The 24,313-nt window shown below is 41.2% G+C and overlaps 1 protein-coding gene across 2 annotated transcripts in view; it reads right to left on the bottom strand.

Moving 5' to 3' along the window:
• The window catches only part of LOC138300182 (deleted in malignant brain tumors 1 protein-like), a 618,063-nt gene that overhangs the window by 244,805 nt on the left and 348,945 nt on the right, over positions 1-24,313 (bottom strand). For both annotated transcript variants that reach the window (XM_069239160.1, XM_069239161.1), the window contains one exon: positions 19,857-20,180. In XM_069239160.1, coding sequence (XP_069095261.1) covers positions 19,857-20,180 — 324 coding nt within the window. The remainder of the gene's footprint in view (positions 1-19,856; positions 20,181-24,313) is intronic.

Below are 24,313 nucleotides of genomic sequence, written 5' to 3'. Positions count from 1 at the left end.
TGTAATCAGTAGTTTAGAAAAAGAAATTGAGAATTTGAATTTGAAGGAAGCCACCGAAAAGAACTATAAAATTCTAGAGGAGGTTTTGAAGAAATATCAAGATGATATAATGCAAAGGAAAGCGCGTAAACTTAAGCCGGACGAGAAAGACTATATGACTGGTAGGATTTTTACATTTGCCAATAAGTATGATTACTTGTTCCGTAATAGTGGTCCTTCTGGTACTTCAAATGTGTCAAAATGTTCAGATTCAACATCGATTAGCACCTCACTAACAAGTGATAGTGAAGTGGAAGAGGTAGTAAACGCCTCTGCTCAAGAGACATCAAGTGGAAACAGTTTTTAGGAATCAACTGCATTACAAGAACTTAAACTTAATAAAGACATTATTATCAGACAAGCTGATAAAGGTGGAAATGTGGTCATCATGGATAAGGTAGACTATGATAATGAAATTTTATCTCAGCTAACAGACTTGTCTTGTTATGAAAAGATTGCACATAATCCTATCATGAACCTTGTACAAGTAATCAACAACAAATTGGTGGGGTGGCATCATCAAGGGTTACTTAACAAAGATGAATTTATGTATTTGAAAGTGCACCATCCACGGTATCCTTGTTTGTATACTCTACCTAAAATACATAAAGGTTTGCCTTTTCCACCAGGAAGACCTATTGTCTCGGGTATTCTTGGGCCCACTGAAAGGCTTTCAGAGTTTGTTGACTGTTTTCTGCAGCCATTGGTACACAATCTTCCTTCCTTCATTAGGGATATAACACATATCTTGAGTATTCTTAGTGATGTAGAATGGGATAGTAACATGCTCTTGGTAACTTTAGATGCAGTATCTCTATATACCTGTATTAAACATGACTTAGGCTTAGAAGCCTTAAAATTCTTTCTTCATAAAAGATCAGCAAATCTATGGGCTTGTCATGAGTTGCGAGAATTCTCTCATGATGGCAAGAATTTTGTAATTCGTTTCACCATTAATTGCAATTCTGATTATGTGGTGTATATCATACGCTGCAGATGCTCTAAAATCTATGTTGGTAGCACCATTCAACCACTTAGAATCCTCCCAGTCCTATTTTACTTTCAGAATCTGCACGCGCCCCTTGCACAAATAATCAGCCTTTATTGCCTACTCTCTCAGACGCCCTTAGACAGTATCTAGATGTTCTTTCAGTGCATATTTTGCTACTAGAGTAACACCTCCAAATCTTTGAGAACCACTGCCTCCTGAATGGTTAGAGAAGCGTGACTTGCACTGTTAGAAACAGAAATTTTTATTGCGTGGCCCCAATCTTTTGGACCCACGCACAGAAAATCTGGACATTCTCTGAGTTTTTTTTAATTTGCAGAAATAAACCAGATAAAATGTTCAAACTACTAAGCATACACCAAGCAATGTCGCCCCATCCTTAATACCAAAATTAGTGAATTTCCAACATTGTTAATCTGCTCTATCTGTTCTATCAAAGAACCAGGACAGAAAATACAGTACATTCTGTGAGCTTGAGACTCTTGCCTCAATTGAATATTTGACCATACTTAAATTTCTTCACTGGAACCAAGTGGACCTTAGGAACAAGATTTAAACATTTTTCACCATGAATCCGCTTACCTAGAAACCCAAGGTTAATTCACCCGTTTGTGGTCTTCAAAAGTAAATTCAACAAATGGAACATGGAGGCAGAAAACTCAATGTGCAAGGCCCGAATCTCCAGAAGGTTACCCATCACTGAGGGTTTAATTCAACCAGCTCCGTTTCTGGTAGGAGCTTCAAAGTATTCCGAAAAGTATTAGGGTCACCCTCAAACTCCACTTCCCTTGTGTTAGACTTGGCATCATTGGCATGGTCTCCCCTAACTTTTTGCCCCTGCTTCCCAGGTTGTTTCTGTGTGCTGGACTCTGTTTTTGCTGTTGTGTTTGCTCTGGACACTTTACTACTGCTGACCAGTGCTAAAGTGTAAGTGTTCCCAGTATAAATTGTGTGTGTACATTGGCTTGTCCATGATTGTCATATCGTATTTGATTTACTAGTAAGTCCCTAGTAAAGTGTGCTAGAGGAGTCAAGGGCCTGTAAATCAAATGCTACTATTGGGCCTACAACACTGGTTGTGCCACCCACATTAGTAGCCCTGTAATCACGTCTCAGACCTGCCACTGCAGTGTCTGTATGTGAAGTCTTAAACTGCCAATTCGACTTGGCAAGTGTACCCACTAGCCAGGACGAAACCATTCCTTTTCTTACATGTAAGACACTATGTTAGGCCCTAGGTAGCCCCATGGGGAGGGTGCAATATATGTTAAAGGTGGGACATTTACTTATGTGTTTTACATGTCCTGACAGTGAAATACTGCCAAATTCGTTTTTCACTGTTACAAGGCCTATCTCTCTCATAGGTTAAAATGGGGGCTGCCTTTAAATATTATTAAAGCACAGCTTCCTTTTGGGAGCAGATAGACATGCAGAGTTTGGGTTCTCTAAACTCACAATTTTAAAATACATCTTTTAGTGAAGTTGGTTTTTAGATCGTGTGCTTAAACCATTCTGTGACTCTCCTTGTTTGTGGATTCCTTGTATGGGTCAGTTTGACAATTGGGCTGTTTGCACCTCTCCTATAGACAGTGACACAAAGGGAGCTGGGGTGTAGTCTACATATCCTGATGGGCCATCTGGGCTGAGGGGAGGGGAGGAGTGGTCACTTATACCTGAAAGGGCTGTGCTTGCCCTCCCACAATGCAGTCTCCATACCCCTGATGTGTGTCTGGGTCCTGGCCTTGGCAAGGCAGGATCTTCAAAACAACAGAGACTTCTTTTTGATGTAGTCCTACTTCAAAGGCAGAAAGGGGTTGTTGAAGCAGATATGCTAATTAAGAAAATTAATAATGATCTATATGTAATTACTAATGAGAAATTGCGTAGAGAAATTAATTATAGAAAAATAATGTGTACGTTTGAAAATGTGCCCTCGGGTGTGATCACCATGTGTACTAAAATGACTGAAATTGTATGAAAGAATTAAAATATATGAGAGAAATGTAATAATATGTCATAATGAGATATGTAACATATGTTTTGCATTAACTTGTAGCATTAAGTTAGCTGGACTAAAGGCCTAGTTTCCCTGGGCCCCAAACACTCGAAAATCTGAAATACTGAACGCTTTGCAAAGGACTGGAAGCCGCTATAGCCTTGACCCGCTCAAAGTTAAAGTTACTTAGCTAGAATTTTCTGCAATGTACTGGCAGACAGGAGATGATGAAGACAATTTGATACAATTATGTGTAGAGCAGGCTAAATGCACTTTACCAGGACTTGAAGAAGAGAAACACTGACTGAAGAGGAAATATGCAACAATTTTGATACCCGATGAACCAGATGATGAGGGCATCACATGAAGAACCAATCCACATCTTGTGAACAAATAAATATGAAAATTAGTGGATTTGGTAAACAAAAACTATAGGTTAAAGTCATATCTGCTTACTGACTGACCAATTAGCAATTAACAGGATGGACTGGGAGACCCTAATAAAACGTCATGACAAGGGGCAAGAGTCAGAGTTGCGGGAGGAGAATTAATGACGTCAGGAGACGCTGTCCGAGGTGCTGATATTGGGCTTATAATCTGTGAGCCTGATCTGTAGCTGACTAATTGATGACCTGAAGACGAAGACTGACTTGTTGCTGACCCATACTGGATAGGTAGCTTTGAAAATGTGGCTGACGATAATATGCCTTTTCTTCTAGGTACCAACTGCGTTGATTATAGAAATTCTTACTTAGGTCGATTTTTCCAAATTGATGTTTTCTCCAAATTGTTTTTTTTGCAAGAAGACCCACATTCTAATGCTAATCTGGTAAGGTAGGCTGTTAAGGGTGATGTTGACAGTGCCAAATGACTGACAAACTTAATTGCTGAACTTCACTATTAACGCTGGTATTCTTAGTTTATGGAATTCCATTATCGCATATGTTTCCTCCAAGAGATGATGTCTCCTATGAATAAATTAATAAATTGTTTGGTTTGAACTAACGGATGTTTTAGAATTGTAATCAATAGGGAAATAAAATTGTTTAACTCATTTCAGAGTTGTGGTTATTTATTAGTAGATGGGTTTAAACTGTTTTTCATAGAATGTTTCTTCGTTATTAAAGTTAGTTGTGGATTCAGTAGTCACTGCATGACTAGGATACTCCATGCGATTCAAAAGGTTAATTGACCTATACGCGTCCCCTTGTAAGTTTACTTACTAAGGACAAGGCGCGCTAGCAGTTTTTGGTAGCAGCTTGATGGTTAGTTTCCTTGGAGAACTAGTTAGTGGTAACTATAGCTTATGGTAGTAGTTTAAGTTAGGGATAGTTGTGTGTATTTTTATGAGGTTAGAATTTTGTTTTTCTGAAATGCCAATTGTAGCAAAGATGATGTCCCCTTAAGCCCAGAAATGACTTTCCCAGATTCTGGATCCTACTAGTAAAGTTGGGTATTTTCTCAGCGTGTTTTGTGATAGTGTGGAAGTTGTAGGTTGCATTTGCACAGGCTTAAGCAAATTGCAGGTGAATTGTGAAGTATGTGAGGTAAGGTAGGGATTCTGCATACTCCAGTTAAGGTTTAGTAGGAGTGTGTGTACTCCGCAGTATGAGAGTGGGGAAGTCGTCGAACTTCACATGTGTGTGGCGGTTTGTGCTCAAACATTATCCACATGGTTGTTTGTGATGTACGGACCCTGCATGGTCTAAGACTCCTGAGTATATTGACAAGTGTAGGAGACACTTAGTTATATGTTGTAATCTTTCTGGTTTAGTAGGTTGATCGGGCGTGGTCAACAAGTCTGTGTGTGAGATAGATGAGTAAAATACATTTTTCGACTGAAATTTGGCGAGGTCTATGTGCACCAGGACAGACCCACTGATCAGTTGAGAGTAAAATTTGTGGGTCAAATTTTGCTTGCCAATGTGGGAGACTGAGAAAGAGGAATAGCTACATGAGCGAAAGAGCCATTAGTGAAAATCCATAAGGTTTCTGAAGCGATCGTGTCCCTTCCTGTAGTAAACCAGGTTTGTTTTATTTATTGGTGTTTGGTTAAAGTGCTCGCAATAATTTGCATTAGTTGTGTGAGTTTAAGTAGGAGGATGAGCCGCAAAACTTTGTCAGTGTGTGAGTGTGACATCAGAGTGTGTCGCGTTGGGTTAGGTTGGTCAGTAAAGAGAATCACGTGCAGATTGGCAGCCATCCATAAGAGGCAATTGGTTGAGTAAGCAGGTGAAGGGAATCTTGGGAGTAAAGGTCATTTCATTATTGAATTGAAGTAAACAAAACAGACAAAATACAGTTTTTCAACGCATTCAGAAGTGCGATGAAAGGTGATACTTACATTAAGGCATCAGTGGGGGAGCCGACCCCACCGGAAAATTCTCCAGCTTACATTGTGATGGAGGAGCGAGGTGTAGCAATGTGTCTTTGGTTGAAGCAGTGGTGTAAGCTAACAAAGAAACGAGGGTCCTTAGTACTTCCGGAACATGGAACGTTTAATTTGAGAATTTTGGATGAATTGCGAATGATATTATATGAGATGAAGCCATTACCGAGACCAGCACAGTTTGAGGCTTTAGCGGTTTGGGAGCTAGTGGCCAGACAGCAACAAGAAATGAAGTTTAAAAAGAGGATGAAACAAGTAGAGAAATCCTTAGTTGAAGCTAGGTGGGATTGGGCACAGAAAAGATGGAGAGCAGAGATGCTACAGGGTGTCAAATTGTTTCCTGCAATTACAGAGGAAGTTGAGACAGAGAAGGAAGATAGTGCTAAAGAGGATGAGAGTGCAGGAAAGAAGAGAAATAGAAAGTCCTATGTAAACTATGAGGATTCTGATGTTGAGGACCTCACTACGCAGCTATTCAGGGATCGACCTCCAACCTTTGGGACATATTCAGGGGGTCCAAGAACTAGTGCTGCTCCAACTGCTCCAACACAAGGACCAGGAACTGAGGGAGCAGCGCAGACAGATAGTGGACAGATACCAGGGGTAGTACAGAGTACACCCAATGCAGGGACTAATACTGTGGTCTAAGCTCAGATGCATCCACCTTCGGTACAGAGAATTTATCCAGATGTGCCAGTTCTTGAGACAGTTTCGAACATAATGGTGCCAGCGGAGCAAGTGCTTCTGAGGCCAATAGTAGTTCAGACAGATCAGATTCCAATGTTATTGCCTCCGGCACAGTCACAGGGTTTGCCGAAGTTTACAACAATGACAGGAACACAGTCAGATATTACATCAGTCATGAACCAGGCAATGGGGGTAACATTACCACAAGGCACGAGTGTTAGGGCAGCTCCAGATGCAATATCGCCACCTATTACCGTTGGACCAGCGGTACCCTTGTTTGCACAGAAGAAAGCAAGTGTGGGAGAACGGAACGAGATGTCACAAAGTCTTGTGAGAAAGGGAGTAAGTGATCTCGTGCATGTGATGTCATCAGCAGGTCAGACTGTCAATGGATCTAAGCCATTAATGGATCTTAGTCCACTTGTAGGGCTTCCATGTGCAGTGAATGGCTCTAATGCTTGTCAAAGTTTGAAACGTTTGATGGCGCAAACTCCAGGTGCTGTGATGCAACAGCTACCAGTGCCAAATGCGAGTAACATCTCATTACAGGGACTGTCAGCTCAGCAATTGAGCAAATGGTTAGACAGTCTAAACACTCTTCAAAATACATCCAAAGGCGAAGAGCAGATAAATCATGTGAGGTTAAATATAGAAGCAACCAAATTAGTTGAGGAAACAACGGGTGCGAACAGATTGGAGTCCTACACCAAAGAAGAACTGAGGTATTTGTGTCCAAAGATTACAAGAGAAGTGAGTAAAATACATCGGAAATTGGCAGAGCTAGCAGAGAAACATAACATCGAGATTGAGAAAACAAAGCATTTGAAACGAAGTTACAGATTAGATTTCGAGGCAAAGGATTTTGATTGCGTGAGATCAGCGGGAATGAAGGCTTATTTAAGGGAATTGCTGCAGAGTGCTCAGATTTGGGGAGCATAAGAGAAGTGGGAAGGTAGATGGACAAAGAAAAAAGATAAGCGAATGCAAGATTCACCAGAGGGATCTGAAGATGTTAAAAAAGAAAGGGAATCAGGGAAAATGCTTCTGAGGAGAGAGATACCAGGGGCGCAGCTCTTTCATGTCCCATGGCATAGGAGTGATATATTGTCATTCACAAACGATTGCCCAAAATTAAGAGAGAAGCCAGTCGAGTGGTATCAGAAGACAGACAGATTTGTAAAACTTTCTAAATGTTTGTGGGAGAACTTAAACATGTTATAGGAGATAGTGGTGCCAGCCGACTTGTGGGCTGAATGTAAGAGAGCAGTAGATTGGCCAACAAGTGAACCGGAAAGGGATAAAATAACAGGTGCACCTACACACGAGGTAATGCAAATTTATTATAAGGCGATCGAGTTCCTGAAGACAAGAATTTCTCTCAAAAATAATGATTGCCAGAGAATTGATAGAACGGTTCAATAATCCAAAAAGCAAATACATACCTACTATGAAAGATTGCTAAAAGCATTCAAGGAGTACAGTGGCAAGGAAGCAATTGAGCGGTAAGACATGTTGCATTTTGTGTTCAGGTTCGTTGAAGATTTAAGACCAGAAGTAGGGCAGAGTCATTTGATTTCCTGATTGAAGTGTTGCAGTATGCCAAATGCTGTAGTGACGAGATTGAATTGAAGCAGCAGACAAAGTTGAAGGAGAAAGCGATGGTGATGCAAATAAAAGCAGTTAAAAAAGGAGTGCAGGGAGCTATAGTACCACCTATGCCACCGCAGCAGAGAGCTGTTATGTTTCAGCCTCAAATGAGAGGTAGAGGACGTGGAGTTGACATGATGCATAGTCCAGAGTTAGAAACTGTAGTGGTTCAGAATGACATGCAGGGGATGAAAAAGATGTTGCCGTGTCATTTGTGCGGAAATGTGGGACACTGGAAGCAGGAGTGTCCGTTGATGGCGCAGGATGGTGTCATTCAGCAAGGTGGTGATGTCAGTACATTTCAAACTGTGAAAGTCCCAAGAACAAATGGATTTGTTCCTAATGTTCAGAATCGAGGATAGAATTTTCTACCAGTGCAGCAAATTCAGGGGCCACGTGCATAATTAACATAGTTGCAAACAATACAGCAGCAGGTTCCCATGGTACCTAGACAGCAAATGCAGATACCTCAATCCCTGATGGAGCAGCAACAGGTGATGCTTACTCAGCAGGTCACAGGTCAGAGACAAAATAGTAGTAATAACACAGTGCACCAATTTCCATTTTTCAGTGAGGATGAAATAAATGAAGAATGGATGAGCGATAGCATCAGATGAAGGACATTATTTGCTTGCAGCATCCCTAGAAGTAGATCAGAGAGGACCTTTTGTGAAGGTAAAGGTGATGGGATACAAGGTCTCATTCTTAGTGGATACACAAGGTACGCGCTCTACAGTGAGAAGCATAGAGCTCCCGAATTGTCCTCTTTCAGTCAGGACAGTTCAAGTTGTGGGAGTGGAAAATAGACAGTTGACAATCCAAATCACAGAACCAGTGTAGGTTGAAATTGGCAATTACCAGGGGCTACATAGATTTGTAGTGTGTGACTCGAGTCCTGTATCTCTATTGGGAAGAGATTTGTTGTGTACAACGAAATGTTCCATTAATTGCTCGGACACTGGAATTGAAGTACAAACCAATAGTGATGATAAGGAAGAACAGGTGACTGAAATGATGGTTAACAATGCTAGTGATGAATACCCATTGATTTAATTTTTCCCAATGTTTCCTCTGAAGGAACTGCATGTAGACTTACAGGGAACAGTGAAGGAAGACGTCTGGGACCTGACAAGTAAAGAACTAGGTCTGATTAAGGGAGTGGAGCCAATTAAGATTACTCTGAAGCCCAATGCAGTATTTCCGCAGCTTCCACAGTGTAACATGCTGCAAGGTGTTTTGATGAAGGTGGCACAAATAATTGGAGATTTTCTAAAACAAGGAGTTTTGAAGGACGTGTTAAGCAGCCGAAACAATTCACCAATAATGGGCTTGAAAAAGCCATGTGGGAAAGTGTGCGTTGTGCAGGACTTGCAAAAAGTGAATGATTTGGTGGTTAAATGTTGTCCAGTGGTGCCAAATCCAGCAGGGATACTGTTTCAGATTCCTTGCAATGCAGAGTGGTTCACAGTGGTTGATTTGTCACAAGCTTTCTTTTCTGTGCCTCTTCATGAGGATAGTCAGTTTCTTTTTAGTTTCAAATTCCTAGATAGAGTCTGCACCTGGTGCAGGCTCCCACAAGGGTATATGGAGTCACCATCACTGTTTAATCAGATCTTGAAAAATAACCTGGAATTACCATATCAATCGACTTTAGTGCAGTACTTTGATAATTTGTTGATTGCATCCAGAACAAGGGACGAGTGTAAGTACGACTTGATTGCCCTATTAAATCATTTAGGAGAATTTGGACATAAGGTTTCACCTGCGAAATTGCAGTATTGCCAAAAATCTGTAAAATACCTGGGACACCAGATTTAGAAGGGATTAAGGAGAATCTCCAGGGAGATAATTAACATGATTCTGCAGAGAAGTCCCCCGACTTCACAGAGAGATGTTAGGATGTTTCTGGGAATGGTGGGGTACTGCAGACAGTGGATTCTGAATTTTGCTGAGATTGCAAAACCCTTGCAGCAGTTGACACATAAGGAATTTACAGATCACATTACCCTAGATGAAGATCAGATGAAAGCATTCACTGAATTGAGAGAGAGTTTGTGCAGAGCTCCAGCGTTGGGAATGCCTGATGACACAAAGCCTTTCATATTGTTTTGTCATGAACGTGATGCTTGTTCTTTGTCTGTTTTGACACAGGTTCATGGAGTTACTTATCGCCCAGTAGCTTCTTTTTCAGCTACCTTGGACCCGGTTGCAGCAGCTTTACCAGGCTGCCTGCGTGCAGTAGCCGCAGTTGGTCAAAGTCTTTCCCAATGTAAGGGGTTAGCCATGGGATACCTGTTAATGGTAATGGTACCACACTCTGTTAAAATTTTACTGACAACGATGAAAACTCAATATTTGACAGGTGCAAGATTGACAAGGTATGAGATGAGCATATTGGGTGCTCCAAATGTAACGTTAAAGAGGTGTGGAGTGCTGAATTCAGCGATATTGCTTCCAGGTGATACTGTTGAAATTGAAAAAGAAGAAGACATCTAGCATGATTGTCTTGAGGTAACTGAATTGTGTACAAAGCCAAGACCTGATGTTAGAGACACATGTTTGGAAGAAAATTATCAAATTGTCTTTGTTGATGGTTCGTGTCTCAGAGATGGAACAGTGACATTGAGAGCAGGATATGTAGTATGCACAATTACAGGCACATTAGAAGCCTCATGGCTTCCAGGTGTATATTCGGCACAAGTAGCAGAATTAGTAGCACTTACTAGAGCATGCTATGTTTCTGCAAGATTAAGAGTCACAGTCTATACTGACAGTCAATATGGATTTGGAATCGTTCATGATTTTGGCCAGTTGTGGTCGCAACAAGGTTTTATGACCTCTACTGGAACACCAGTGAGAAATGGTGACCGAATAAAAGAGTTGTTGTATGCAAATACAGTTACCTGAAGAAATTGCTGTGGTAAAATGCAGTGCACATCAAAAGACATAGGATTTCATTTCATTGGGAAATGGATATGCAGATCAAGTTGCAAGGTTTTGCGCATTGAACTGTATATCGTTTAAAGACAAGTGGGATTGATGCCTGAGGAAGAGAATAATTGCATAAGTTTTGCCTTAAAAGTAATACACTAGAAGAATTGAAAACATCACAGGAGAATGTGAACAAAGAGGAGAAATAACTTTGGATCAGGTTAAAGTGTATTCAAAGATCTGATGAAATTTGGGCTTCTGAGGAGAGTCAGATGGTGTTGCCAAATTGTTTGTTAACTCAGATGGCCCGTTATTATCATGGCCAGGCACATATTGGAAGGGATGCCATGGTCAGGTTGCTCAAAGTTGATTGGTTCAATCTGAAATTCAGACATGCAGCTGAGGCAGTGTGTCATCAATGTGTAATTCGTCAGCAACTAAATGTGGGGAAAGGAACAGTAGTGAAATTGAGCCACTTTGGAAGAACAGGAGGACCATTCAGCAGAATGCAGTTGGATTTCACTGAGATGCCTACATATGGTGGTTTGAAGGACGTGTTGGTGATTTTGTATGTCTTTAGTCATTGGATTGAAGCATACCCGACATGAAGAAATGAAAATCTCACAGTAGGAAAGCTGTTGCTTGGAGAGTTAATACCATGGTTCGGATTTTTGATCTCTTTAGAATCAGATAGGGGAACTCACTTCAATAACAAAGTGATCAAACTCTTATGTGCAGCATTAAACATTGAGCAGAAGTTGCATTGCAGCTATCCCCCTGAAGCATCAATACTAGTGGAACAAATGAATGGTACATTGAAATCAAGAATTGCCAAGATGTGTGCCCCAACTAATCTGAAATGGCCAGATGCCTTACCATTGGTACTGATGTCAATGCGAAATATACCTGACAGAAAGACAGGACTGTCGCCCCATGAGATCCTCATGGGAAGAGCAATGAAGTTGCCAGCAATTCCAGCCAATGCACTTGTCAATATTACAGATGATATGCTGCTGGACTACTGCAAAGGTCTGGCTGATGTTGTTCGCTCTTTCTCTCAGCAGGTGCAGGCTGTTCCCCTGCCACCCATTCATGACCCAGGTCACAATCTGAGAGCTGGAGATTGGGTCACCATCAAAAAGCACATTCAAAAGACCTGTTTAGAACCGCATTGCTAAGGTCCTTACCAGGTGGTACAAACAACTACAACAGCTGTAAAGTGTGCAGGACTGCCAAATTGGATGCATGCAAGCCATGCAAAGAGGGTGGTGAGTCCGCAGGACCATGAAGAAGTGTTGTTGAGAACACCAACAGCAGCAAAACAAATGGCTATAACTGAACCGGAACAAGAGCAGGCTGAACCTGAAGTTGATCCGGAGCTTGTGGAAGATGGGTCAATCACTCCTGTAAGAGACAAGAGTAAAGAATAACAGGAGGGTGAGCAAGAGTCTAACTCAGCAGGGGTTCTCCCACAAGCAGACGGTGTTGAAAAACAAGTAGAGCAAGTGCCAGATCAAGAGGGGGAAATAGTTGAGGCAGATCAAAGTCAAAGTGGTCTGACTCCTCCTGAACCTGTTGCAGGTCCATCAAGAGAAAACAGCATAGAGAAAGAAAAGGGAAAGAGTCCAATCTTGAGGAGAATATTGACAGAAGGAATGAGAAAAGGAGATCATTGGCCTGAATTGCAAATTGGGAAAAAGAAGTGTGACAGAACAAGGGCTGATTGCTGAGGCCCCCTAACTTTTTGCCCCAATTTTCCACTTTTTCCTGATGTTTTCCTGACTCTGATGGTGCCCTGAGTACTACTAACCAGTCCCAGGACCTGTGCTCTGTGTAAAATCAGTATGAAAATTAGGCTAATTATAATTGGCTAAGTCAACCTACCTATAAGTCCCTAGTATATGGTAGGACATGTATGTTTAGGGACCCCAGCATAGGTAGTGCACCCATGGGTGCACTGCTGAGGTGCCCAGTAACATTTTAAAGGCAGGCCTGCCTTGCTGGCTGCATTTAAATTAAAGTTATAAGCACATTCGACTTTGGAATTAAAAGTAGTTCCAAAGTCTTAAACTACCTTATTTTTACATATAAGTCACCCCTTAGGTGTGCCCTAAGTGCCCCTAGGGCTGGGTGCCACGTACCTGTAAGCAGGGACCTTATATAAATAGTTGTATAAGACCTGGTGAGGTAAAAACACCCAAATTTGTTTTTCCCTCATTGTAGTGAATGGCCTTCACAGGCTAGAATGGGGAGACTTTATTTTAATTTTAAAAGTCCACTTAAGTGACAGATACAAGAGTTTGGTATCAAATAATTGGTATAATAAATCCCACAACATCCAGTTGTTGGATTTAATATAACTTGTTCAGGTAAAGAGTTTTTAACTTTACCTGAAAAGTTGCCAACTTCAGCCCTGCATTCATTTTGCTGCTGTGCTCTGATTGGGCTGCCTTGATGAGGTGTGAAGTGGCCTGGCTTCACACAAAGAGATGTGCCTGTGGGAGGAGATCTCCCCTCAGCAGACGGTGAGGCAGGAAGGGGAGGGCTGCCAAACTAGTCTTCAAAGGCAGAGAAGGACATTTGGAGCAACCCAGCAGCACCCCCACATCCTGCAAACCCAGACAATTAAGTGTCCCCTTGATTAGATTAGGAGAGGGCAGGAGAGGGGTGTGTTTAGGATTTTTAGCCACACCAGTGGGTGGGCTCAGCCAGATGTAACCTCCAAAAATCATTTTCAGCCATGATGGATTTTTGAGGAATGTGGCTCACTGGGATTGATTTTTGCCACACTTCCCAGGAAGTGGTCATCTCAGGGGGAAGGACCCTGCCCCTGATTGGACAACCAGAACCCCCCTGTTTTTCACCAAGGAGCAGGGATAAAACTGGCAGACCTGCACCCACACCTCAGTTCCCTACCAGATCCCATTCAGATTCCAACAAGGAAGAACTACAGGAGAAGGACTGCCCTGCTGGACCCTTGACCTGCACCTGGACACTGCACTCTGGAGGACTGCAGCAGCTGCACTCTTGGGCTTCACCACTAAAAGGACTTTACCTGTCTTCTACTGCTTCAAGAAGGGTCTCCCTGTTTGCTACAGGTACAAAGGAGCTGCCCAGAGTCCCCTCCATCAAGTCCTGCAAGCAGAGCCCAGCTGACAAGCGTCCAGTGGCCATTTGAGGATTCTGACCAGGTGCATTCTGGGAATTGTAGTCCCAACTCCCAAGGAGCAACTCAGAGCTTCTGGAACCTTGCATAAAGTTGTGGACACTTCAAGGACACAAAAAGGACCTCTGGAAGAAGATCCAGAAGGTTGGAGATGTTTGGAGCAACTCCATAAGTTGCATAGGTGCATTGTGGGAGTTGTAGTCCCAGACCCCAAGAGGCACACCAGAGCCTCTGAACCCTTGGCTGGTGCTATGGACCACTTTCCTGAATCAAACACTTCTGAAAGGAAGTAAGACAGTGTTACCTCGTGGGTGGCCTGAACTCTGGACTTTGTTCCTTTCCAGTGTGACCTTTTTTAACCCTTTGAGCACTAGTGGCTTCTATGCGCTAGAAAGCATTAATTCTTTAAAAATTAATATCTCCGGTTCCCCCTATTCCGATCGTATTCGTTTTGGTGTCATTTTAAAGATAAAAATATAATCTATATTTATAAATTGATTTTGGATTTTTAAACTGTTTCCTGTGTTTTATTTAATTACTGTTTTGTGATATTTGAATGCTTTACACTCTGTCTCCTAAGTTAAGCCTTGTCGCTCGTTGACAACCTACCAAGGGTTGAGCTGGGTTTAATTTACTGAGACCTAACTGGACCTTAGTGGAGGTTAGTGGCCTATTGCTAAGTGTAAGTACCTACCTGCCCTTACCAATGACCCATTTTCCAACAAGAAGGAATTGGTCATAAATGAAACGATAGAGGAAGAAGAAGATACCACAAGAAAGGAAGAACTGAGTGTAGGATAATTAGGGGGAAAACAATGGTTGAAAAGAAAGAGAGTAGTTAGTCGAAGATACGCAGGTCCTGAGTGGGCATATGTAGCAACAGGTGGATGGCAAAATGAGTTTATGTCTTTTTATTTTGGTAGAGAAGTTCTGAATCAGTACTTTGATGCAACCTGTAGATGATCAAAAGACTGAGTTGTTGAGCTGATCTAGATAAATCTGAAAAAGAAACTTTGAAATAAAACCAGAAAAGACATTGATAACCTGATATGACAATTGAAAACCCGGATGTGACAAGCTGTTTTTTGACAAAGGAGGAAGGGTTCCTACGTGTGAAACTGAACTGTGAGAAATAAATATTTTTCTCCATCTTTGATTTTTTTCTGTTGCACTTTATCTAAGAGTTATTTCTACTTTCTGATTCTTTACAGATCATGGCTGAGTTAAATAACCGTGTTAGAAATATTAGATATTGTAGGTATTTGAGTGTTGGAGTGTCAATTATGTGTGGAATAATGTTTATAATAATGATTGTAGGAATGCCTGTTCATGAAATGAAGGAGGCTACTATTGCCTCTGTTCCTGAGACTACTACACTAACAGCTTTAGAAAGGTTGAAGTTAGATGAAAAATACTTCCATGACTATACTAATGCCCAAGGAGAGTTTTCTTCTAATGTGTTCTGTCGCTTGTTGAGTATGTTGAAACGATGGATGCAAGGAATTGTCTTGTGTGTACACAATTTCCTTCCTCTGTGGAAGAAGGGATTACGTACAATAGCCTGCCACTAACCTATGGCATAAGCTGTAGTTTGCTACTAACAAGATTCTATAACCAAGAGTATATTCAGTATTTTTATTCTAATTATGATTTAGTGTTTTCTTTTGTTCCTATTATTAGATATTTGAGTAAAATAGCTAAAGAGCATGATAAAATATTAGTTAGAGAATTTTTTGAGCCATCACTTACGTTTGGCACCGCTTATGCTCATAAACATAATCTAACCTGCTTACTCACCCAATTAGAAAAGAGCTTTATAGGGCATACTGATGACAGGAGGAAGGCATTGATGGAAAAGTTAGAGAAAGGATTAGAGAAGAGGACCTATAAGAATGATTATGCATACATTGCTATTAAAACGCAAGGGAAATTAGCTTTAGATGCATTCATGTAGGGAAGCTTTGTATATATAGACCGAAATCACACACTGACACTTTATTTGTGGTAATGAGTGAATGTAGGCATGTGTTTTTGTTTCAGAGTAAATGGACTTTTATGCTGCATGGTTAGGATCCTGCAATTCCTGGAATCTACTATATTTGTGGACTAAATGCTTATTACCATCTTCCTAGAGGATGGTATGGGACATGTTATTTGGGGATAGTCTTCTCTAAAATTTATCAGATAGACGATTTAAAGAAGTTTCCGAAAGTGACTCAATTACATCATGAGTGACAGAGGAGGGAAACCTCTTCTGCAACTGTGGGAGATATTTTTGGGGCAGTAATTCCTTCTCTTGGAGTTATTTTGAATGCAACCAAGATACAAAAGTTGTCTACTATTGTGGATAACATGCTGACAAATTTTACAAGGGCAACACACCTGTTAGATACTGAATTAGCTGAGTATAGAGCTATGACTCTTCAAGATAGGCTTGCGTAAGATATACTGTTAGCGAAAGACGGCGGAGTCTGTAGGATGATTAGCGCTAGGCATTGTTGTTCATATATACCCAATAGTGATAAGGAGATAAGAGACTTACTTACTAACTTCACTAATTCGAGCAAGGATTTGAAGGAATTGAAGGAACCAGGGGTTTGGGAAAAAGTTGGAAATGGATTTGCTTCCGTAGGCATTTGGTTTAGTCAAATTTGAGATGGGGTACTATGGAAAATTGTGCAGGGAATATTAATTGTGATTGTTTCTATACTAGGATTATGGGGTACATGTAAATTATGGCACAAAATAAAATTAAAAGGGTCTAAAAATAATCAGAGGAGGGAAGAACAACCTAGGAGAAGAATCTATAGAGAAAACTTAAGGAGAAGTCAAGGTACATCAGAGACAGAATTGTAAAAATGATGATAAGGGAAGATGTGATGACATATTTAGTCATCAGAGGAGAGACTGTTAAAGCAGATTTGCTAATTAAGAAAATTATTAATGATCTATATGTAATTACTAATGAGAAATTGCGTAGAGAATTTCATTATAGAAAAATAATGTGTACGTTTGAAAATGTGCCCTCGGGGTGTGATCAGCATGTGTACTAAAATGACTGAAATTGTATGAAATAATTAAAATATATGAGAAAAATGTAATAATATGTCATAATGAGATGTATAACCTATGTTTTGCATTAATTTGTAGGATTAAGTTATCTGGACTAAAGGCCTAGTTTCCCTGGGCCTCGCATACTCGAAAATCTGAAATACTGAACGCTTTGCAAAGGACTGCAAGCCGCTATAGCTTTGACCCGCTCGAAGTTCAAGTTACTTAGCTAGAATGTTCTGCAATGTACCTGCAGACAGGAGATGATAAAGACAATTTGATACAATTATGTGTAGAGCAGGCTAAATGCACTTTCCCAGGACTTGAACAATAGAAGCACTGACTGAAGACGAAATATGCAATAATTTTGATACCTGATGAGCAGGATGATGAGGGCATCGCATGAAGACCCATTCCACATCTTATGAACTAATAAATGTGAAAATTAGTGGATTTGGTAAACAAAAACTATAGGTTAATATCATATCTGCTGACTGACTGACCAATTAGCAATTAAGGGGATGGTCTGGGAGACCCTAATAAAAAGTCATGACAAGGGGCAAGAGTTAGAGTTGCGGGAGGAGAATTGATGACGTCAGGAGACGCTGTCTGAGGTGCTGATATTGGGCTTATAATCTGTGAGCCTGATCTGTAGCTGACTAATTGATGACCTGAAGACGAAGACTGACTTGTTGCTGACCCATCCTGGATAGGTAGCTATGAAAATGTGACAGACAATTATGTGCCTTTTCTTCCAAGTACCAACTGCAATTTTTCCAAATTGATTTTTTCTCCAAATTGTTTTATTTTTGCATGAAGACCCACATGCTGATGCTAATCTTGGTTAGGTAGGCTGTTAAGGGTGATCTTGACAGTGACAAATGACTGACAAACTTAACTGCTTGATTTCACTTTTAACGCTGGTATTCTTAGTGTATGGAATTGCATTATCGCATATGTTTCCTCCAAGAGATGATGTCTTCTATTCATTAATTAATTAATTGATTGGTTTGAATAAAGATTTAACTAACGGATGATTTAGAATTGTAATCAATAGGGAAATAAAAATGTTTAAATCATTCCAGAGTTGTGGTTATTCATGAGTAGATGGGTTTAAACTGTTTTTCATAGAATGCTTCTTAGTTATTAATGTTAGTTGTGGATTCAGTAGTCACTGCATGACTAGGATACTCCATGCGATTCAAAAAGTTCATTGACCTATACGCGTCCCCTTGTAAGTTTACTTACTTAGGACAAGGCGTGCTAGCAGGGTATAAGAAGAGCACCCAAAAGCCCTGAAAATGAGATTACTTCTGGAACCAAGAGGAACCCCTGCCAAGGAGAAGAGTTGGAGAATCTGGAGGAGGAGTACCTCCCCTTTGCCTGTGACTGTGCTGTGCTGGGTTGGCCTGCAGTAGCTGCTTCTGCCTGAGAGAGAACAAAGACTGACTATTGTGGGACTTCCAACTGGTGAAGAATCTCCAAGAATTTGAACTGAGCTTGTCTCCTGTTGTTGAAGTCTCAGGAACATCAGAGACTTCTCTCAGTCAGCACTTGGGCTTTCTGGTGAGAGTCCTGCTTGCCAAGTGGTGCCCTAACGTGTCTCTGGGCCCTTGAAAGGTGCAGCTGGTGGAAAAGGACAGAAATCCACAACAAGACTGCTGTGCAGAGAAACTTTCAACGCACCACCTGCCTCGCGGCTGAAAAACGATGCGTCGCCAGCCTCGTGGCTAACATCGATGCTCCACCTCCATCGTGGCTGGAAGATCGATGCAACGCGGCTGAAGAAATGACGTGCAACACCCGCAGCGGCTGCTGTTACCCCCGCAAGCACCCACTCAGCACGGTTTCTTGACACCGTGCGACCAGATTTCGACACAGCATTGCTGGGTGTGGAAAATCAATGCAAAGCCTGCCCAGACCCTAGGTACCCATCGGATCGACGCATCGCTCTCTATGGAGAGAGAAGCAATGGCACACGCCAACCCGACCGGAGGAGGAACAACTCACATTCTTGCTTGGGAGTGAGAAATTGACAGATCGCATGGCTTTATTTTAACGCTACCCAGGTACTTTTGTACGCTAACAGCGTTCTCACTGTTTTCTAAAGGATTTGAGACTCTTTTTGCTTTTAAAATTCATAACTTGATTTGTGTATGTTGTATTTTTGTTGTTTTGGTCTTGTTTTGTTTAGATAAATATTATCTATTTTCTAAACCTGTTTTGTGTCATTTTGTAGTGTTTTCACTGAGTTAATATGTGTGTTGGTACAAATGCTTTACACATTGCTTCTAAAGTTATGCCTGCCTGCTTGTGCCAAGCTACCAAGGGAGTGAGCGGGGGTTAACTGTGGGTGATTCTCTTTTACCCTGACTAGAGTGAGGGTCCTTGCTTGGACAGGGGGTAACCTGACTGCCAACCAAAGACCCCATTTCTAAAACATTGGGTCTGTCTGACATATATACACAACAGTTACTTCTCCATGTGTGCTTGCATTCTGAAGTGGTTGCAAAACATGTAGTTACACAATAAAACTCTTTAACAAATGCTTACCAGTTTAGAAAATGTTACTAACTTGGGGTAGTAATATGCTAAAATTACCACCCCTATAACTAATATGAGCAGGAGAGTGAATGATGTATACTAGTCAATGTGACTGCAAGTGTAACAATACCAGCGTGCTCCCTATTATTACAGCATGTTTTTGAGTGGTTTCGTGAGTACTCAGGAGTAGTAACCAGGATTGGCACTTAGAAAGGATCAGCATAAAGGATTATAACAGAAGCAGTCACAGGATCAGGAGTTTTATTTACTTGTAGGTGCCTTTTAGAGTTTCTGTGATAGGCAAGAGCAGTACACTGAGATATTTTTCAGACTTTTAGCTCCTGTTTTCATTCAGATTTTTTAGATGCTTCGTTACAACAAAGAACGTTCTACGTACTTGAACAAATGACACCAGCGTCTTCACTATGGTCACAATTATGGTTGTTCCATCCATTGTTGTTGCAGTTCCACAGAGCAGATTCCTTGCCGGTACATGTGACGTCATCAAGCAGAATGCGTCCACTACCTTGACCAAAGAAGGCCTTCACTGGTGCAGCAGTGGGTGTACCACAGCCAAGCTGTGCGCAGACTACTCGTGCTGCATTTATGTTCCAGAAATCATCGCACACTGTCCCCCAGGAACCACTGTAGAGGATCTCCACACGCCCAGAACATCTGTCCCCTCCGTTAGCCAGGCGTATGTTGATATCAGAAGGCAACACTAAGGAAAAAGAGCAGATGCTGAAATTCGAACAAAGAAATGTGGGTGATCAACTTTGTAAGGATAGTCAGAGAGTGGTTTTAGATTAGGTAGCCTGTGTACGGGGGAGAAATTAGCTCCTATTTCTGTGAAAAATGGCCTTCCCTTTCTGAATGAGTCTGCACTGATGTGAAATTAACAATGTCAAGCCCTGTAATTGACAGAATTCCGATGATGTAGGAAAATGAGGGGACTTCTCTCATGCATGACTGACTTTTGTGGGGATGTAATACAATAACCCACAGCCTTCGCAGAATGGGCGAGGCCAGGTTCCACTACTCTGGAATGTGCCCCCATCCGCTTCTGAAGCCTGTTTTCAAAGTCATGCAGGACAAAGTACATCAGCTTTTGCCTGTCTACAACCTGCTGTACAAGATTAGGTATTCCAATACTGTCTCTCTATGAAAAAAAGAAACACTACAAAGTAACAAACTTGTCAAATATTTCATTGCTGCTGGTAGATAGTCACCCCTCGAGGAAAGGTACTTTCAAGTTTATTGATGCCAGTGAATGCCACAAAAATTCAGCAGATCCCAGAGTGGGAGATGGAGAAGAGAACCAGTGAGGAAGAAAAGCAGGCGAGAGGAAGAAGGCATTGATGAGAGAGAATGACAGTATAAAAAAGAGAGAGTGGTACAAGAGTGAATGTGAGGTGATAACAACACAGCTTACATAAAGGGTGTGGAATGTGTGAGAGAGGTGTGAAAAATCAAACAGGAGTAAGAAGAGACAGGTACAAATGAAACAGAAGTAGGTCAAAGATAGCTGCAAAAAACTGAAGTGTAAGAAGGCTAGAGAGGTACAAAAAGCACATTTAAGAGAGAAAGAGAAGAGATCATCATTTCATGTTACCTCCCACAAGATAAACCCAGCTTTTCATAGTAACCGAAGTCTTGTAATGGAGGTAATTGCAAATGCAAGAACTAAACCAACTACATCTTGCTTGTGTCATATGAAACCATTGCTACAGCACTAATACAAGCTTGAGCTTCAATAATAGTTAAGATATAAGATATTTTGCAGAGCTCCGTTCTGGATTGAATGAGAACACTTGGGAGAGAGATATGATGATCTGCTCTGGCATTTGCATCCACAGTGGAAAGAATTCACTGTTTAACAAATGTTATCAATGTACCAGGAAAATGTTTGTACACATAGGATGAATGTACATCTGTTTGTCCTGCCCGAGAACTGAACTGTTTAGTAAATGCCCATTGCTAGAGAATGGTATAACTAGCCTGTGCTTTGAGTTTTGTTGTCAGAAATGTTGGTGGAGCTCCAGGAGCTCTTGTATCTTTCAGATAAATACACCCTTACTCCCAGAAAATGATCCTGCTTATGGGCTTTAAGGTTCAGGCGTTGACACCAGTACCCCATGAAAATTCTAAGTAGTCTGTACCGCAACTAAATACCTCTACCGCAACTTTTTGCCACTTGTGGCAAAAACATGTTTACATGGAATCTTGGCACCTGCTGCTAAAACACATGCATGCCATGTTGACTATAAAAGGATCTTTTTTGAAAAACGTGTAAAGAAGTTTTTACATTACCTCCGCTCACTCTGAATGATGCCCCAATTGAATATACGTTATAGCAGGCCCACAGCATGAATTAATCTCCTGCCTTGTCATTTATGGGCATAAATACGCCTTTCAAAATCCTGGCAAATACTGATGCAACGTTAATGTTTCAGGCCCCAATAGACACGTAGGAGGACCTTCAGAGATGTTACCACTCATACAAATACTTTAACTATTAGCTTATTATCTTTTCCCCAACATATACTACAATGATCGAGTATGAAAGACTAGAGCTGATTAGGGCAAACTGCACAGAAGCACGTTAGATTTGATCTTTTCTGCCCTTTAAAACTGTTCACGCATGTGATACTAAAAAGATTGATAACTTTAGGATATCATTTCCTTACCCACCTTAAAAGGCTCTCCTACATACTGAACCACTGGGGACAAATGTACCTCCTTTTTACATGTAGCACAGAGAACAACACTAGGTACCAGATCTACAACAAAGTGGCTCATCAGTCCTGGTCTTACGCCACCCCTGCCCCACCAAACGACACCATGGTTGCGCTGTACTTAGAATATGGCACACCATGGTGCTCGTTTCCACAAGAGCATCAGAATTTATAGATGCTATTATGGTGCTTTCCTGGATTAGCGCTATAAATTATGGTGCTAGTGCAGCAACGCCTACGGAGACCCATAGGCTACTATGGGCCCGTCACTTTAATGCCTGCCCCAAGCAGGCATTAAAAATGATGCAAAAAATGTTGCATTGAAATCTTGTAGGTTTCACCGCACCATTTCTTGCAGCCTCCCTGGGTGGCAATACCCCCCTTGCATACAGTATACCTGGCACAGTAAAAATGTCACTCAAGGGGTTGTAAATGCCAGCATTGCGCCATTTTGTAAATGTGGCGAAGGAAAATGGCCTCCTTAACGCAACATTAGCGTACAAAAATGACGGTAGTGTGGCACTAAGAGGCATTAGGGCCTTGTAAACCTGGCCCTATGAGCCTTACGAAAATATGTTTTCACTGACTGTAGTCCAGCAGACCCTCGTAGTATAATATAAAGTGACATGAAAATGACAATGAGGGTTCGGCGTATGGGATCACTGAAGAAAATAGAGAATGGAAGTGTGTCTAAATTAAGGACAGCATTACATTTGCATACTTTGACTTTATTTTGGAAGGTGAGCTGCCAATCATGGCAGCATTCTACATTTGTTTGTAGATCTTTAGTCACCAATCGGCAAACTTTAGAAAAACTTAATTTAAAACAGGAAACTATGTCCTGTCACATTTGAAAACTTTGCACTTTGTGAATCTGTAGTTTGTTTAAGATTGTCAGATTTGCAAAACCTAACCTGCAGTGAACGTTTTCATGAACAAACACAATAGATTTGAGAATGTTTCCACACAAAATATTTTGTATTTACTGGTAAAGCATGTTTTTTATTGTATGTGCAGCCCACTTGTTTTTAAAACCTCACAAAATTATTGAAGTTCTTGATGCTCTCAAACATTAAGAAAACTTCCGAAAGTTCACACAGCTGAGGCTTGCCTACTTGTATACTACAAAGTAAGAATCACTTTGAACTGTTAGTTTCCAATGAGGATTATCACTGATTCTTTGCTCATTGGTAAATATCACATTTGTTTAGTCTAACCAGCATATAATCCTAAACAGTCCAGAAGTGGCGCTTGGTGAACCTTGCAAGCATGGGGTGTAAACCATTCTTAACATTTGAACAGGCGAGCACACAAAGCTATAGAACAGAACCTACTGCAAGGCTTTCTTTGGGAAAGTCATCCTTTTAACCCTATTCACTCCAATTTTTTCTGGTGGATACTGGTGGTGACTAACTCTTACTGTACTCTTGGCACTGCTAACTTTGCCCCTGCCAGTGCTCTGATGAAAAAGGTATATGGTAATTAGCTATAATTTTAATTGGAAATGACAGGCCCCTGTAAGTCCCTAGTATATAATAAGGTAAGAGGGGATTCATACTACTTATAAGTCCCTAGTATGAAATTGGGCAGGGAGGTTTAGAGGCCCAGTAGATTTGCTGCACTAGACGAAGCACTACTGTGCTGCTTACTGCCACTTTTGAAAGCAACCCTGCTTTGCAAACTGTCTTTAAAAGTTAAATATATGCAAATTTGACTTTGGAATTAAAGATACTTTGAAAGTGATAAACAACCTTATTTTTACATATAAGTCACCCCTAAGGTCTCCCTTCAGTGCCCCAGGAGTGGGGCGCCATGTATCGATAAGCACAGACATTATAAAAGATGTTTTATATGGCCTGATGAGGAAAAAGCTGACCATTTCATTTTTCCCCATTGTAGAGACTAAGGGGCAGATGTAGTAAGCTGTTTGCATGGTGCAAACTGCGAAAATCGCAGTTTGCGCCATGCAAACACACGTCTGCAATGCACATTCACAATTTGTGAGTCGGTACCGACTCACAAATTGTGAATGCGACTCGCAAATAGGAAGCGGTGTTCCCTTCCTATATGCGACTCGCATCGCAATGCAGAATTGCTTTGTGACCGCGAATGCGGTTGC

The sequence above is a fragment of the Pleurodeles waltl genome, chromosome 6, assembly GCF_031143425.1.
Source record: "Pleurodeles waltl isolate 20211129_DDA chromosome 6, aPleWal1.hap1.20221129, whole genome shotgun sequence".
In the NCBI taxonomy this organism is placed as follows: Eukaryota; Metazoa; Chordata; class Amphibia; order Caudata; family Salamandridae; genus Pleurodeles; species Pleurodeles waltl.
This window is presented reverse-complemented; position numbering and strand designations above follow the sequence as displayed.